The sequence below is a fragment of the Lagenorhynchus albirostris genome, chromosome 17 (assembly GCF_949774975.1).
Source record: "Lagenorhynchus albirostris chromosome 17, mLagAlb1.1, whole genome shotgun sequence".
Classification (NCBI taxonomy): domain Eukaryota; kingdom Metazoa; phylum Chordata; class Mammalia; order Artiodactyla; family Delphinidae; genus Lagenorhynchus; species Lagenorhynchus albirostris.
The window spans coordinates 66739902-66757173 of record NC_083111.1 but is presented as its reverse complement, the minus strand read 5'-3'; the positions used below and the strand labels follow the sequence as shown (position 1 = coordinate 66757173).

At 46.8% G+C, this 17272-nt stretch overlaps 2 protein-coding genes across 2 annotated transcripts in view; one reads left to right on the top strand and one right to left on the bottom strand.

Annotated features, from left to right (window-relative positions):
- The window catches only part of NTAQ1 (N-terminal glutamine amidase 1), a 252454-nt gene that overhangs the window by 2030 nt on the left and 233152 nt on the right, over window positions 1-17272 (bottom strand). The gene's annotated exons all lie outside the window — the stretch shown is intronic.
- The window catches only part of ANXA13 (annexin A13), a 56079-nt gene that overhangs the window by 27752 nt on the left and 11055 nt on the right, over window positions 1-17272 (top strand). Inside the window, exons 4-9 of the mRNA XM_060127243.1 lie at window positions 7803-7897; window positions 10952-11122; window positions 14063-14096; window positions 14195-14274; window positions 15898-15966; window positions 16373-16474. Of these exons, the coding sequence (XP_059983226.1) occupies window positions 7803-7897; window positions 10952-11122; window positions 14063-14096; window positions 14195-14274; window positions 15898-15966; window positions 16373-16474 (551 nt within the window). The remainder of the gene's footprint in view (window positions 1-7802; window positions 7898-10951; window positions 11123-14062; window positions 14097-14194; window positions 14275-15897; window positions 15967-16372; window positions 16475-17272) is intronic.

Below are 17272 nucleotides of genomic sequence, written 5' to 3'. Positions count from 1 at the left end.
TCTTGTTGCTATACCAGCCCTGCAAGGTCTAGATTTAAATGTCTAGGGCCATGCTGTCCAACAGCCACCAAGGTGAGGCATACAGGTCACTTTTAATATTTTTTTAAACAGACCTCTCTCAAACCGCTTTTTTTTTTGGCCACGAGGCACGTGGGATCTTTGTTCCCTGACCAGGGATCATACCCACACCCCCTGCATTGGAAGCTCAGAGTCTTAATCACTGGACTACCAGGGAAGTCCCTATTTTTAATTTTTGAGAAGCCAATTTTTTTTTAAAATGCTGGTGAAATTAATTTTAATTATACTTTAGCTAACTCAATACTGTATCAAAAATATCATTTCAACAGATAGTCAATATCAAAGCTATTCATGAGATACTTGACGTCCCGTTTTTTGAATTAAGTCTCCAAAAGACCGTATGTATTCTACACTTGCAGAGCATTTCAACCTGACCAGCCACACTCTGAGTCCTCAACAGCCACATGCATCCACTGTATCAGGTAGAGTGAGGTCAGAGGCCCTAGGCATCAAAAAGTTCATGTGCACTCCCCAGCCGTTCACCCACCTGTGCAAGTCAAAGTAATAAGAATGCTGTACCATAAAATAATATTTGATTCTTACAAATATCATAAAACTGACAATTTCCTTGTTTGTGGTTTCTTTGGTGCCCCTGCTTTCCTGGCTCCTAAGTACCTGCTTGGTCTGGGTCTTGGTTAACCCAGAACCCCCGACGCTGACACTGTCAGGCGTTCCTCTCAGGGCTCCATGCCCACCCTGTTGCCCCCATCCCAGCAAGGCCCTTCTGAAGATTACGTGTGGATAGTGTGTGGACCCCAACATTCATTATCCTCTCTCTTTTTTTTTTTTTTCTTGGTACGTGGGCCTCTCACTGTTGCGGCCTCTCCCGTTGCGGAGCACAGGCTCCGGACGCGCAGGCTCAGCGGCCATGGCTCACGGGCCCAGCCGCTCCGCGGCATGTGGGATCTTCCCGGACCGGGGCACGAACCCGCGTCCCCTGCATTGGCAGGCGGACTCTCAACCACTGCGCCACCAGGGAAGTCCCTATTATCCTCTCTGAAATGTAAGAGGATGTTTGTCATTCTCCCTCCGAGAAACACAGAAACAGGGGCTTAGAGGGAAAAGCTGCTATGGAGCTGCTATGGGCAGAGACGGCTGTGGCTGGCTTTGGGGCCTGCTGGGAAGAGGCTCACTCATTAGGCACCAGAGTCCCAGGGGTATCGGGGAGGGAACTTCAAACCCAGAGGTCCCTACCCTGCTGAAACTCAGCTCGGGGTGTTCCCAGAAAATGGCTGGACGAGCCAAAGCCAGGAGGCCCTGCAGCACTCCTGGGGTTGACGGTCACCCAGTTCTGACCTCTACTGTGTAATTACTGCGTCAGATGAACAGTCAGAGCTGAGGTTCCTTCTTTTCTCATTTTTTTTAAAAAGTCTTTCCCAGAACCACTGGGGACTGGCCCTAGTGCCTCAAATCATTGTAAATGTTTACAGGAAATCGTTCCACTGCACAGACTGCTTATATGACACACATACTGTGAAATGTAAAATGAGGTCACTGTTCGGTAAATCGCTTCTCGGTCGGGTAGTGGGAACAGCTCCCTGGATAAACCTGATACCCAGACTCAAAGGGCTCAAGAGAAATCTAGTCATTTCCAGGCTCTCCCCCACCTCCAGGCTGCTGCTGGGACATCCCCAGACTGCTTTGCTTTCTGCTCTCCTTTAAAAAAAAACACTCAGGAAGGAAATTCTAAAAAACCTTATTTTAAAAATTTTAGCTCAATTTTCCTGAATTATGCAGATATGGGTTGACTATAGCGACAGAGTAGAGGATTTCCTATTGGTCCCTGCTACGTGCAGGCCACGTGAGTAGCGCACACAGCTTACAACCATGCAGAGACCAGCTCCATCATAATGCAGTGCAAACTTCTCCATGCATGCAACTCCACATTCATTCACTCAGCAGGTCAAGTCTGATGAATACTGAGAGCCTTCTCTGTGGATATTGCAATGAGCAAAGCCCCCTGCCCCCGTGGGACTTGCAGTGTCGGGTGGCAGAGACAGGACAGAGGAGGAGGACAGGTAATGTGAGGGACACCAGCAGGTGTCCCAGAAAAGTCCAGCGAGTTGAGTCCTGAAAGAAGAATGGGAATAAAGGTGAGGGCCGAAGCTAAAGACGTTGCAGGCAGAGGCAAGAGCCCAGGCTGTTATTCCGGATTTGAAGGAGCCTAGGTGGAAAGGTTCAGGCTGATCTGCTCCACAGAAAGGCCACTCTGGAGACTGTGAATGCTGATTGGAAAAGGTGAGAGTAAGACAGGAACACCATCTGGGGATCAGCTCTGGTGAATGATACGACAGAGGTGAGGATGGAGAGCGATGGGTGGGTCTCAGGGCTACCAAGGAGGTGAATGGTGAGGTCTTCGTGGTAACAAATTAGATGTGGGGCGAGGGGAAAGAGAGAGCCAGGGGTGAGCACCCGCACCCCTCCATTCCTGGCTGGCATAATACAGCGAATGGGCCACCTGGGAGGCAGGAAGCCTCCTTCCAGAGATGACAACTGTAAGGGTAAAGGTCTGAGATGCGGAGGCCCTAGACCTGGGCTGGAGCAGCCCATGTGAGAAAAAAAAAAAAGTTGAGGGACTGGATTCAGAGATTTTTTTTTTTTTTTTTTTTGCGGTACGCGGGCCTCTCACCGCTGTGGCCTCTCCCCTTGCGGAGCACAGGCCCCGGATGCGCAGGCTCAGCGGCCATGGCCCACGGGCCCAGCCGCTCCGCGGCACGTGGGATCCTCCTGGACCGGGGCACGAACCCGCGTCCCCCGCATCGGCAGGCGGACTCTCAACCACTGCGCCACCAGGGAAGCCCCAGAGATTTTTTTATGAGAAAAAGAAATCCCTTTTGAGGTGAGATTTCTGGCACTCCCCTGGTTAAAAAGAAACAATGTCACAGTACGCAGGTGAGGCTACAGGAGGAAATGAAGAGGAAGGACAGAAATAAATGCTGGAAGTGAGCCGGAATGAGGCAGGCAACGAACGCTGACTATTTTTGCAAGTGAACTCATCCTAGAATTTTCTGTTTCTCCAACTGGAATCAGAGAGCTAGATCTTCCCAGAACCGTAAAGGTGGAACTAGTCCTTGAGACTAGGTGAACAGTCCACAGACACGGAGCTGGTGGCTGTCCTAGGAGCAGCGCACAGCTCTCTCACCCCTGGGTCAGAGCAGTCTTTCTAAGTCCCAGCACTGGCTTTCCAAACGTGGCATTGAGGGCTGGGGCCAGAGTCAAACGCTTGAAGTCTTTGGCAACACCCCTTTTTCTTCCCTTCCCCATCTCCAGCCAGGTCCCCCTTCAGTCCTTCCCACAACCTTGACCCAGATTTCTCCTGTTCCCAACCCGTCTATCAAAATGCATCTGCCCCGTGTTTTGTTCCTTCAGGATCCTGATCTCTCAGCGGAACAGGAGCTAACGTACAAGTCCAACCAATTCAATTCCACTGAAAAATTGCCAAGTGTGCTATTTACAGGCAGCAGACATTGAGAGGAGGGCCAGGAACAGGCTAATGTAGGAAATCTCCAGACTTTGGGCTGTGAAGAGGGTTTTTTTAATTCCTTTCTTGAAGTCTTGAGATACTGCTGAGGACAGCGGATGGACTGGCTTCCTAGGGCTGCCATAACAAAGTACCACACACTGGGTGTCTTTAAACAGACATTTATTGTCTCTCAATTCCGGAGGCCAGGAGTCTGAAACCAAGAAGCCAGCAGGCCATCCTCCCGCAAGGTGCTAGGGAAGGACCATTCTAGGCCTCTCTTCTAGCTTCTGGCAGCCGCAGGTATTCCCTGGCTTGTAGATGCATCACTCCAATCCTCCGAACTCACACGGAGTTCTCCTGTGTCCCTTCACACCATCTCCCTTTGTGTGAGTCTCTCTCTGTGCCCAAATTGCCACTTTTTATAAAGACACCAGTTATATTGGATTAGGTCCCACCCTAATGATTTCATTTTCACTCGATTACTTACATACCTTAGAAAGTGACCTATTTCCAAATAAGGTCACACTCTAAGGTACTGGGGGTCAGGACTTCAATGTATTTGGGGGAGACACAATTTAACACATAATAGTAGGTGTCCCGCAACAGCCAGGTTACAAGAGAGGAGTCAGATGGGAGGTCTGCCAGTGCCAGGATGGACAAAGTGATAATATTCGAACAGAGCTTTACTATTGTCTAGATACGAATTTTTAGAGTCTCTGTCTCATCCTCTCACAGCCCCTATGCGATCAGATTGTCATAACTTCCTTCTACCAGAGAGTAAAAGTGAGACTTGGAGCAGCACTGCCCAAAAGAAACATAATGCAAGCCACACATGGAATTTCCAAATTTCCAGAAGCCACATTTTTTAAAAGTAAAAAGAAACAAGTGAAATTAATTTTAATAATATATTTTGTTTAACTAAAGACATTAACATTCTAACATGTAATCAGTATAAAAATTATTGAGATAGGGCTTCCCTGGTGGCGCAGTGGTTAAGAATCCGCCTGCCAATGCAGGGGACACGGCTTCAAGCCCTGGTCCGGGAAGATCCCACATGCCGCAGAGCAACTAAGCCCGTGCGCCACAACTACCGATCCTACACTCTAGAGCCCTCTAGCCACAACTACTGAAACCCGCGTGCCTAGAGCCCGTGGTCTACAAGAGAAGCCACCGCAATGAGAAGCCTGCGCACCGCAACAACGATCCAATGCAGCCAAAAATAAATCAATAAAACAAATAATTTTTAAAAAATTAAAAAAAAATTATTGAGCTATTCTACACCCTTTTTTTACACCAAGTCTTTGAAATGCAGTATGCATTTCACAAAACACATAACTATTAAAACCTTAAACGGTCCTAAAATGATCTTTCATTCCTTCAGTGGTATGCATAGTACCACACCCTAGAAGAGCAGATCTGACAGGCAAGACGGACCCAACAGCCCCACTCACCCAAGGAAGACTACCTAATAGTACACACTACCTTTCAGTGACCACTCCCTATGGCCTAGGTACCAAGCTTAGAATGTCACATACATGCAATCTTATGTATATATTATATATATATAATCTGATGAAAGCTTACCTAACATGCAGTAACTCTAGAGATATATAAGCAATGCTCTTTAGAGGAATGGCAGGAGCAGAAATGTAATGTTTCAGGATTTCTGAAAGTGCCTGACCTACCGACAAATGTGGCTCTGGTGAGGTGAGTGAGGCTGGGTGCGTTTGTGTGCAGAGATGGGTCTAGAAGAGCAGTTTGAGACCGTGCTTCAGAAAGTCTCAATGTCACACTAAGGAACAATGATTTAGTTCTGGAAATCATGAAGCATCACTAGAGGTTTTAAAATTAGGGAGTGAAATGAGCACACGCGTACTTCCAGATGATGATTCTGACGGCAGTGTGGAAGGTAGGCTGCAGAGACCAGAGCCTGGTGCCAGGGAGGATGAAAACCAGCAGGCCTGTTACGCAGGGGCAGGGGGAATGAAGAGGGCGGAGTCATCTCGTAGCTGAGACAGACGGGCGTGGCGGTGTCGGAAAATAAAAGAAACGGAAGGTGGGCCCTCAAAAGTGACTTTGGATTTTCTAATTCAGATGATGCCACACACTGAGATGAAATTAACGGGGTGGGGAGTGGATTCAAGGATAGACGGGATGAGCTCTGCTTTAGCTCCATGGGGAATTGAAAGGCCTTGGGATCTCCATGGGAAGCTGGCCACAGGCAGCTGGAAATAAGATCTAAACTCAGGAAGGGTAAGGGCTGGAGGTGCTAGTTTAGGATTCATCAGCCAAAGGGCAATGGTCACGGGTTGGGGTGGGGGGGAGTGATGGCAATTAGCAAGGAGACCTGGCAGCTGAGTGTAGAGGGCAGGTAGAAGAAGGGCTGATGGAGGAGGCTGAGAGGGAGATGGTCGAGGGGCTGAAGGGAGGAACGGAGGACAGAGGCAAAGCACTCAAGCAGAGAACAGTCGACAAATTCCAATACTGCCGAACAGTAATGTACATGCGGGAACTAAGAAGAGGGTCTGAGCTGTGCCTCAGTTTCCTCCTCTGTAAATACGAGTTGGAGCCAGAGGCTTCTGATGCTCCTTCCAGCTCAGTCACTGGGGTGACAGCCCAGGGACAGTGGCCTCAGCACAAGTCTTGCCTGGATCTGAGGCAGCCCTGGGGCACTTGGTCATGTATGCTCCCCGGTGCCCCAGTACCCATGTGCACCTCAGGGCAACCGTGGACCCCTACTTGGATTTCATTCTCACAATAGCCGTGTCTATTATCACCCCCATCTTATAGGTGGGAAAACTGAGGCTTGGTGAGGCTAATTATTTGCCTGATGTCATAGGGTTTAAGGGATTTGAATCCAGTCCGAAGAAATTGAATTCAGGGTTCGCTGATCAAATAGTCTTTCTCACCCTCACACCTGCAACACCTGGGTCATCTTTCCAATCCTGTCTCCAGGTTCAAAAAATGATAGCGCTCCCCTTCTTTCTTAGTCATTATCATTTCAGTGCTGATCAAATACCTACAATGAACAAGTATTATTATGAACATCAGGGAAAAAATCGTTTTAGGAAGAGTGTGATTCAAAAGAGTTTAAAGGGGAACTGCCCCACATGCTCCCAATTAGGACTTCTCTCCTGAGATTAACAAGTTTATGGTTGGGCTTGATACTATAGCAATTTGGGTCTATATCTTTTTTTTTTTTTTTTTTTTTGCGGTACGCAGGCCTCTCACTGTTGCGGCCTCTCCCACTGCGGAGCACAGGCTCCGGACGCGCAGGCTCAGCGGCCATGGTTCATGGGCCCAGCCACTCCGCGGCATGTGGGATCTTGCCAGACCGGGGCACGAACCCGTGTCCCCTGCATCGGCAGGCGGGCTCTCAACCACTGCGCCACCAGGGAAGCCCTGGGTCTATATCTTAATCTCTTCCACTCCATTTTAAGTACCTGCAGACCTGCAGGAACATACCATATTTTTTTTTTTTTACAGTTTTTTTGAGGTATAAGTCACACACCATACAATTCACCCATTTAAAGTGTTCAATTCAGTTGTTTTATTCACAGAAATATGAAACCATCACCACAATTTAGAACATTTTCATCACTTTAAAAAGAAACCTCCTACACTTTAGCTATCACACCTCTGCCCACCCCCTCCCCAGCCACTATTCTACTTTCTGTCTCTATAGATTTCCCTATTCCGGACTTCCATATGAATGGAATCATAATATGTGGCCTTCTGCGATTGGCTTCTTTCACTTAGCAAAATGTGTTTAAGGTCCATCGCATTCATACTGTAGAATGTGTCAGTACTCCATTCCTTTTTCTGACCAAGTAACATTCCACTGTATGGATATAGCACCTTTTAATTATCCACTGTCCACTGATGGACATTCAGGTGGTTTGCACATTTTGACTATTATGAATGATGCTGCTATGAACATCTGAATACAAGTTTTGTGTAGACATAAGTTTTCATTTCTCTTGCATTTATGCCAAGGAGTGAAATTAAGGAATAGACCATATTCGTTCCTCTTTCCACTACAATGCCTAGCGTTGTGCTTCAGGCAGTGTGAGGCCTCAGTGGATATTTGTCAAGTGAGTGAAAAGAATACAGTTCTCAGCATAAGATATTAAAGCCAAAGGGTCCACCTAGGTGCCACCAAAGCCTGTGACCACCACCCTGGCTTCCCCAGATTGACTAAAATAAACGTCCATCTTGTTTCTTGCTCATTGTGATTTTGCCTCTTTCTCCTGCACTTCAGGAACTGATGAAGCCACCATCATTCAAATCCTATCAAGCAGGACATCGAATGAGAGGCAACAAATAAAACAAAAGTACAAGACAACGTATGGCAAGGTGACGCCGAGGGTCCTCGGCCGTGCGCGCACGGCCTTGGTCTTGACTGTCTCTTCTGCTTCTTTTATGTTCCCAAGACAGTGAGGACTATCCTTAAAGCTTTATTGAATTAGCCCAAGAGAAACAAAATGAAACAACCATTTAAAACTTTAATTGACTTCAGAAAAACTGAAATGGCCTTGTTAACAGCCTGTAAAATCAATACTGGTTAACTCATTATTTTTCCAATTGACTTCTTTTTAAGTTGATTCCTCAGTCTTTTTTCCCCACTCATTTGGATTAATTCCACATATTAACTTATAGATAGGCCAGGGATTTGAAAACCAGTTTTCACAGGTGGGTCTTTATGTAAGAATTCTTCATTTATTCAGGTGTCTTCAAGAATGATATATTCTTCATAAGTGATTGTTACAAAAACTAAAAAAACAAAAACCAAAACCAAAAAACCCTCCATTTCGTTAAGCATCAACACCTTTTTCTTTCTTTGCGTATCTTTTCTTTCATTCTTCTTGTTGATGGTGTTACATTTAGAAATCTTTAAGAATGCATTAGGCTTTCTGTTTTCTTTATTAATATAGCATGAACACGATTTAACATTTTCTTAATGTCATTAGAATTATCAGTTTGCCAAATAAATACGAATTATTATGCGGCATTCTAATCCAAATTTATACTTCCTTTACAGTTTCAGTAACTCTATGTATAAATAGATATAGAGATAGAGGTGGAGTTTCTTACTTATTTGTCACTGGGGAAGCAACAGTCTCTCTAGGCCTTGGTCTCCTCACAAAATGAAAATGGTAATTTGCCTCCCTTCTCAGGCTGCCGTGAGAATCAAGCAGGGTAATGCTGGCACCTACCAGCAAAGGGAGGTTGTGATAGGTGTGATTGTCTCCACCTTACAGAGAGAAAAAGTGGAGCGCATCTGTTTAAATGACTCATGCAAAACCACACACTTAGTAGGAAAAAGAACCAGCATTCAAATCTAAGTCTTCCATCTCCAGGGCCAGTCTCCACTCCTGAAGAATCCATTGCCATGAGAGGAGCTGTTTATTCATACATTAAACAGTCCAGACAGCTGTGCTTTTGTAGTTCTGCTTCCCTCTTCGCAATCAGGCTTGTCAATGTCACTCATTGATGACCTTGGTGAAAATAAGTGCAGTTTCAGTTCAGCTGCATTTAATTGAATTGAATGACATTGAACTTGCATCCTTGTCAGCGCGCCTGACTATAGAATCCTCTCAAGTGCCGTGTCTACTTATATCCTACCGATACGGAAAGTCAGATACAGGCGTCTTAAGCTTTGGTGTAAAATAAGTGTAAATGGGTTCAAAGTGAGGACTCAGGGGCTCTGTTGCACAAAACTCTGCAACACCTACATCTGCCAATCATTTGCTTACTTTCCAATTCTCAGCTGTGTTTCAAACAGCTGGAACTGCCAAAGAGGTGATCGAGAATCATATCACAAAGCTAGAAGACATTAGAGACAATCAAATCTAAAGTCAGCTGAGCTCCAAAGAGAATAAGTATCCCAAGGTGACACAGCTAGTTAGCAGGAAACCAGGATTAGAGCCGAAGAATCCTGAGCTGGCTCCTAGGTCCAAACAGAATGTAAACACACAAGGATTTGTTTTCAACCTTGTGACGTACGAGAGCAGCCAGCTGGGATTTCTCTTCTCTACGGTTCTATATAATGCCCATCTGACTTGGAAAAATATTTCCAGTCTTCAGGTTGATCCACACCAGAGTACTGACCAAAGGCCTGTCTTCACAAGATCAGGTTAGATGCAGCAACTGCCATGGGATGGAGCCAGTAATATCACAACCTGCTATTAAGACTGCAGATCCCAGGACCTTGGACAAAAATCTTCTGGGATTTTCCTCCCAGGTCCGGAGCTCAGAGGTTCATTTGAGAAATAGTTGATTTGCCTTCTCTCTGAAAGTTCCTTTCAACATGAAATAATCATCATCATCACTTATTGAACATTGAAAATGTGCCAGGCACTGTGTTCAGTGTTTACAAGGACTGTCTTATTTAATTCTCCCAACAACCTTAAGAAGTAAGTCTTATTATTCTTCCCATTTTTCAGAGAAGGAAACTGACAGTTGGTGAACTTAAGCACATTTCCCAGGTCGCAGAGCTACGTGACTGTGTTGTTAGACATCATGCCATGGTGCTGAGTAGCCAGGCCCACCCCATGCTGTAATTTGGTCTATCGGCTTCCAGTCTGACCCACACGGGGCTGTCTCTGTGTGAAGGTCCTGCTCTGAGGTCCTGCATTTAACTTGGGACATTGATGACTCTAGTTGGACTGAACGCCCATTCTTGACGCTTTTCTCATTAAACCATCAGGTCGGAGGGAGACAGTAGGAGCAGGCGGTTCACCTGTGATTGGAGGGGCTTGCCCCAAACAGGGTGCCTGTGAGAATTTCATGCACTTCCCTTCCCCCACCTGAGTTCTTTCCCACGTGTGTCCCTTTCAGAATTTAACAAAATGCCAAAGTGACTGTATATCAGGTTTGCCCAGGACAGTCCCTCGTTAATTCCTGTTGTCCCCCTGCAATTATTAATAGTGCCCCCCCTTTCACTGTCAAAAGCATCTCAACTTGGACAATGAATGATCTGGTCTCCTAGAGATGACAAACCTGTATTTCAGTCTTCTCTAGCCAAGTATTTGGAGATGAGTCCTTTATCTTATTGAGGTTCAGTCCATGGGGATAATGCAATACCTCTCCTGCCAGGGCTGTTTTAGGGATCAGTGAGGAAGCTCTCTGAACCCCAAAATATTCTGCAAATGCTGGTTGTTACTTTGATTCATCTTTGGGGTCCCCAGCCCTGAGCAGGGGATCTTCCCTCTGCCTCTCTGCCAGCCTTGGCAGCAGATGGATGGGCACTTGGGAGACGACTGTCCTCCAGGTCACTCATGCCTGTAGAGCTCCAGTCTAGACTGTGCCCCGTGTGTCCACAGCAGGTGTCCTGCGGTGGGGAGAGCAGACACCTGTCCCTCTGCTCTCAGCACGTTCCCAGACAAGACTCTCACTGTCTTCCCACAGGACCTGGAGGAGGTGCTCAAGAAGGAGCTGAGTGGATACTTCGAGAAGACAGCCTTGGCCCTTCTGGAACACCCCAGCGAGTATGCCGCCCGGCAGCTGCAGAAGGCCATGAAGGGCCTGGGCACGAATGAGGCAGTGCTCATCGAGGTCCTGTGCACGAAAACCAATAAGGTGAGTCCCAGCCGAGCCCTGGACCAACTCCCAAGGGAGCGTCCATATGCCCACCAGAGATGGCTACAGCAGCCAGAAGGGAAAGTCCTCCCTGCATTCCACCCACGGGGTGAGCAAGTGTCTGGGCAGAAACGCGTCCACTTGGTTCACACTGGAGAGATCCCTCTTCCGATCTTCTGATGGTCATTCTTGGTGTCGCTGCTCCTGGCTTGACAGGATAGATCCTTCCAGAAGCACAGTGTCAATCCAGCTTTCATTTTTCTCAAGAGATGCACAGTTTTACATGAAGGAGGAAGGTTCTACTTTACCCTCCCAGCCTGACTTTGCGGGTCTCCTGGCACAAATAATACAACAGTCCAAGCATGGCTGCATCTAGCGGAGAGCACAAGAAAAGGCAGGGGGGTGGGGGGGTGCCAGGGGGGTCCCAGTGAACACCCCCGGGGCCGCCACCACTTCCCCAGAGGTTTCCATGTCCTCTATCCTGTCCTTCCCTGGTCCCTTGGGCACATGCCACCATCTCAGGAGCTGAAAAGGACGTTCGTTAAGGCCCTCGCAGAAGCCCATTCATCTTTGGTTCCAGAACCCATAAGGGCCAAGGACTTCATCAGAAGAGAGGGCCCACAGGGCATTATCTGGGGAACCCCTGCCTCTTCCACAACACCCATCACATAGAATGGGGAGGTCCAGCGAGGAAATGCCAGGAAAATCCAACACTCTTGAGGCCTCCGGGTAGGAAGCAGAAACAGCACTTGGAGCAGATGGCGAGGAAAGATGCCCCAGCGCTCTGACACTGCAGTGCCGTTTGAGCCCCCGAGTGCCTACCACCTGGGCTGGTTCCTGCTGCCCAGCCTGTGCCGTCCACCCACGTCTCCTGAAGCACCACCAGGCTCCACGCTACAGCTGCAAACCCCTTTCCTGAACATCTCTGGACTTCTCTTCTTCCCAAAGGATAATAAAACCCCTCCATTTGGGGAGTTTCAGGTTAGGATTGTGCCTTAAGGGAAGGTTAGCACAGGAGGGCGGTATCAATTCAGTCCAACAACCACACAACTCTCCTTACTCAATATTCCCATCCTTTCCAGAAGCACCAAAGTCCTAGCGACCAGGCAGCCAATATTTGGGCAGCCTGCCTTGGCAAGAAGGTTAATTTGGTCGTTACTTTTCTAATCACACTTGCCTACACGTGGTTCACCCTCAGCCTAATTTCTTTCAGGTCCTGGTCTCAAACAATGAACAGGTTCTTTTTTTTTTTTTTTCAATCAAATAGATCTGACAGTAAAAAGAAGAAAAGCAGGAAGAGAGCAGGCCCTGGGTTCAGGCAGATCCTGAGAGTGGGCTGGAAGGAGGAGAAAGGGGAGGGGGCTGCAGAGTCACAGGTGTTCGGCCCCCACCTGCTTCCTCCTCTCTCCCACCCACTGAAGCAACATCTGCCTGGCCCTCATCTTCTATCGCTCCCTCTCCCTTCTCCCCATCACTGCCCCATGACTTTCATTTTAAACAGTTTATGAGCGATGCTGTAGGGAAATGCCTGCTCTTATACGCTGCTGGTTCAAGTGTAAACGGAGGCAGCTCCCAAGTGGGTCAAGCCATTGCAATATACAGCCATACTCTGTTTCATTGCGCTTCGTTTTACTGCGATTTTGCAAATAGCATGTTTGTGGCAACCCTTCATTAAGCAAGCCTATCAGCACCATTTCTCCAAAAGCATTTGCTCACTTCCTGTCTCTGTGTCATATTTTGGTATTTCTCACAATATTTCAGACCCTCCACTGGCAGAAAGATGATGACTTGCTGAAGGCTCAGGTGATGGTTAGAATTTTTAGCAATAAAGTTTTTTTTTTTGTTTTTTTTTTTGCGGTACACGGGCCTCTCACTGTTGTGGCCTCTCCCGTTGCGGAGCACAGGCTCCGGACGCGCAGGCTCAGCAGCCATGGCTCACGGGCCCAGCCGCTGTGTGGCATGTGGGATCCTGCTGGACCGGGGCACGAACCCGTGTCCCCTGCATCGGCAGGTGGACTCTCAACCACTGCGCCACCAGGGAAGCCCGCAATAAACTATTTTTAAATTAAGTTATGTGCATTGCTTTTTTAGATATAATGCTATCGCACACTTAACAGACCACAGTAGAGTATAATCATAACTTGTGTGTGTACTGGGAAACCGAAAGATTCGTGTGACTCGCTTTATTATGATACTCATTTTATAGGGGTGGTCTGGAACCAAACCCACAGTATCTCCAAGGTATGCCTGTAAAGCAGTTCTTCCTGGCACACACCCTGGAGAGAGGCTTGCACTCCTATACACAGCAAATTGTTTACTGAGTGCAGCCTTGTTTGAAGTAGAGAAAAATTGAACACAGCCTAAATGTCCATCAGTCAGAGGCTGGCTAAATAAACAGGGGCTTACTGTAGGATGGAACCTTTTGTATCCATTTAAGAAAAACACTAGGTGACTAACTAATGTACAAGCCTAGCTGGACCTCCAAAGCCTATTACTGAGTGAAAAAATAAGTCAAAGAACAAACAATATGAACAGTATTCTACTTTTTAAACACATACACAAAACAGTTCTATATATTTGCAGTAGCACAAACATATGTATACAAACGTAAAGGGAAAATATGCACTGAACTTCTAACACTGGCCACCTGGGTGGGGAAGGGAGAGTGAGATGGGGTGAGAGGGTAGTGAAAGAAGATGTTAGCTTAGCTGTAATGTTTTCACTTTTAACTAAGGATGACATATGCTAAAGGACTCCACACAGCTGGGGACTTGCTCTAGGCCTAGACCTTGACCTGTAGGGACAACCCCCTTTGCAGGAAGTCACAAAGGCATCCTGTGCCCAGAGACAAGCTCCTGCCTCTTCCCTTTGCTTGTCTCTGCCTATATTATTGATTAACCCCACCTTGGAGTATTGATTTTTTTTTATTACCTCTCCTAGGAAATCATCGCCATTAAAGAGGCCTACCAAAGATGTAAGTGACCGTTTGTTCTGACTTTAAAGAATGTTCCTTCCAAAATACCTCTGCGAGACTAAATCTGCTTTCTCTCCTCCTTTCTTCTTCCCCAAAAGTATTTGACAGGAGCCTTGAATCAGATGTCAAAGGTGACACAAATGGAAGCCTAAAAAAAATTCTGGTCTCCCTGCTACAGGTAAAAGTAAAAAGGTCTAACCTGCCTTATGATCTTGGGAAACAGCCCTTGGCAGCATGGGACCATGGTGAAAAAGGCAATTTCGATGATAAACATTTCCTTCTTTTATTAAAAATGGTACTGAGGGATCATCAACCTGTGCTCTGTCAGCCCAGCTCATGTGAAATTATTCGATGGGCATTTTTCCCATCATAGCAATCCACCTAGTCATTTGCAGTTTACAATCCCTTTTTGTTAGTGAGTTATCTCATTAAGCATCACCACCTCACTTTGCCAGTGAGGAACCTCTAGGTGTACACACAGTAAGACACAGCTTAGGAGCAAGAACCAGCCCATCTGACCCCAAGTAGGGCCCTTTTCATGACACAACTTACCTCCAGGATTCACCCCAAGTCTAGGCCTGTAAGAACTGCTGCAGGGAGCTTGGCCTGGAAAGCAGGGCTTTAAGAATTGGCCCTGCTAGGATACAGCCCCCGCGGCCCCCAGCCAGATGGCATCCGCACTCTCATTGACACACCCACCTTTATGAGCTTTGTGTGTTTCTCTGCTTCATTACTCTCGATGTGGAGAGACTGATAGCAGAGAATACACAGAGTGGGCTTCACCTGTAGCACGAAGAGTATATAAGTGTTCTCCTGCTGTATAACAAATTGCTGCAAACTCAGCAACCTAAACTATGCAGGCCCATGATCTAGCGGTTTCCATGGGGCAGGGGTCCTGTTGCGGGTTAGCCAGGGTCTCGCCAGGCTGAAATCAAGGTGTCGGCCAGGGCTGCCATCTCATCTGAGGCCTGGGGTCCTCTTCCAAGCTCACTGGCTGTTGGTAGATTTCGGTTCCCTGTGGTTGTATGACTGATGTCCCTGTGTTCCTGCTAGCTGTCAACCAGAGACCACTCAGCTCCTAGAGGCCATCTGCAGTTCCCTGTCGTAGCCCCATAGACAGTTCAGAGCATGGCTATTTGGTTTCTTCCAGGCCAGCAGGAGTTCATGTCTCTGACTTCTTCCATCTCTGACCTTAACGAGCTCACCTGATTGGGTCAGACCTACCCAGGATAACTGATTAGGGATTTTAATTACATCTATAAACATCCCCTTTGCCATATAAACATAATATGATCACAGGAGTGGTATCTCACCATATTCACAGGTCTTACCCACACTCAAAAGAAGGGGATTATACAAGAGTGTGGGCCACCTGGGTCATCTTAGAATTCCACCTGCCACTAAGGGCTTAGGTTAGACCTCCAAAACTTTCCATGACCAACATTCAGGGCTCTTCAGGGCTGGGACCCTGAGAAGTGAAATTTGATATTTTGGAAGGAAGACTAATAGCTTCCCAACAGACTCATTCTAGGGGACATCATGAGGTTTCTTAGAGGTCAGTGGGGTTTGTGAGTGACCCTGGTTTCTACAAAACAAAAGGAAAAATGTGTTGTCACAGAAGCTACTCTGTTTATCAGTTGTGCCCAAAAGATGGCAGCAAAGAGCAGCATTGCCACTTTGCCAGGTTTTGTCTAGCTTCAGGCCACCCCTCTGAAATCACCCCCTTTTCTGGGACTTTCCCTTTTTGTTTTCTGTGGTCAAGCAGGAACTCAAGTTAATAACAATGTGTTGATTTTTCTAGGCTAATCGCGAGGAAGGAGATAATGTAGACAAAGATCTAGCTGGTCAGGATGCCAAAGATCTGTACGATGTAAGTATGCAGATGTGCCAGTCTCTGCAAATCCTTTTTTTTTTAATTAACATTATTTTCAACAACTGTTACTTTATTTTATGTGAATTGGAATTACCTGGGAAATAAGTATGATCTTTAAAATATTTTTCATATATACGGTCTTCATGAACCTGAAAGAATTGCTTTTTCTATTCTTATATTCTGGGGTTAACCACCTTAGATCCATTTTGGAACAAGGGAAGGTATAAATGATATAAATATGTGAGGTGTACTTGTGGGTTAGAAGTTTAAAGTGCCATCGATCAATGTGGCTTAGATTCAGTGCATATTTTATTGTTTCCTGTAAGGGAGGCCTGGTCACAGCTCTGTTGATTCAGTCTTTTTGCAAAAGGCTTTTTCAAAATGTTTGCACCCGGCCCTCTAGGCAGGGGAAGGCCGCTGGGGCACGGACGAGCTTACCTTCAATGAAGTCCTGGCCAAGAGGAATCACAAACAGTTACGAGCCACCTTTCAAGCCTACCAAGTTGTAAGTGATCCAGTACTAAGGCAAGGAGTTCGCACGGAAACTGAGTCTCAAGTTATTTCCCAAAGAAGCCGAGTTCTGGGATGTGGAACTGGGCGGCAGGGGGTGGGGTGTCTTTTACAATAGTGGTTCTCAATCGGGGTGATTTTGCACCCCCGAAGGGATATTGGATAATGTCTGGAAACATGTGGGGTTGTCACAACAAGGTGCACTGGGGCAAGCGGCACTATTGGCATCTAGAGCGTCAAGGCCAGGGATGCTGCTGAACAGCCCACAGTGCACAGGGCACCTCCCACAACAAACAGTCATTCGGCTCCCCGTGCACTGCTGAGTCTGGGAAACCCTGCTTTGCAACAGAGGCTAGGGAAGCAGGGGAGTGTCAAGTTTAGGAGCAAAGCCCTAGAGTCAGAGGGTACAGGTTCAAGTCCCGGTTCTATCACTAACAAGTGACTTGATGTCACCATCCTCATCTGTAAAACAGGGACCGTGAACATCAACACCCCACCCTCACGGGGTTATTTTAGGTGTTAAATAAGATGAATATAAAAGGCTCAGGACAGTATCTGGCATGTGGTAAGCTTACTTATGTTTGCTGTTACTATTATTCCAATTGACAGTTGGGCTGACAGTGCCTACTGCTCCCAAAACAGATATGATAATACCTCAGAGATACACTCTTGGAAAGACGTGTATCAGTTACTTTTATACAATTATTGTTTTTAATCTAATGATAATTTTAAGTCAACGAGGTGAGTTAGCTATTTCAAGGCACTTAGTGGTTAATCCTTCCCTGAAAATCAG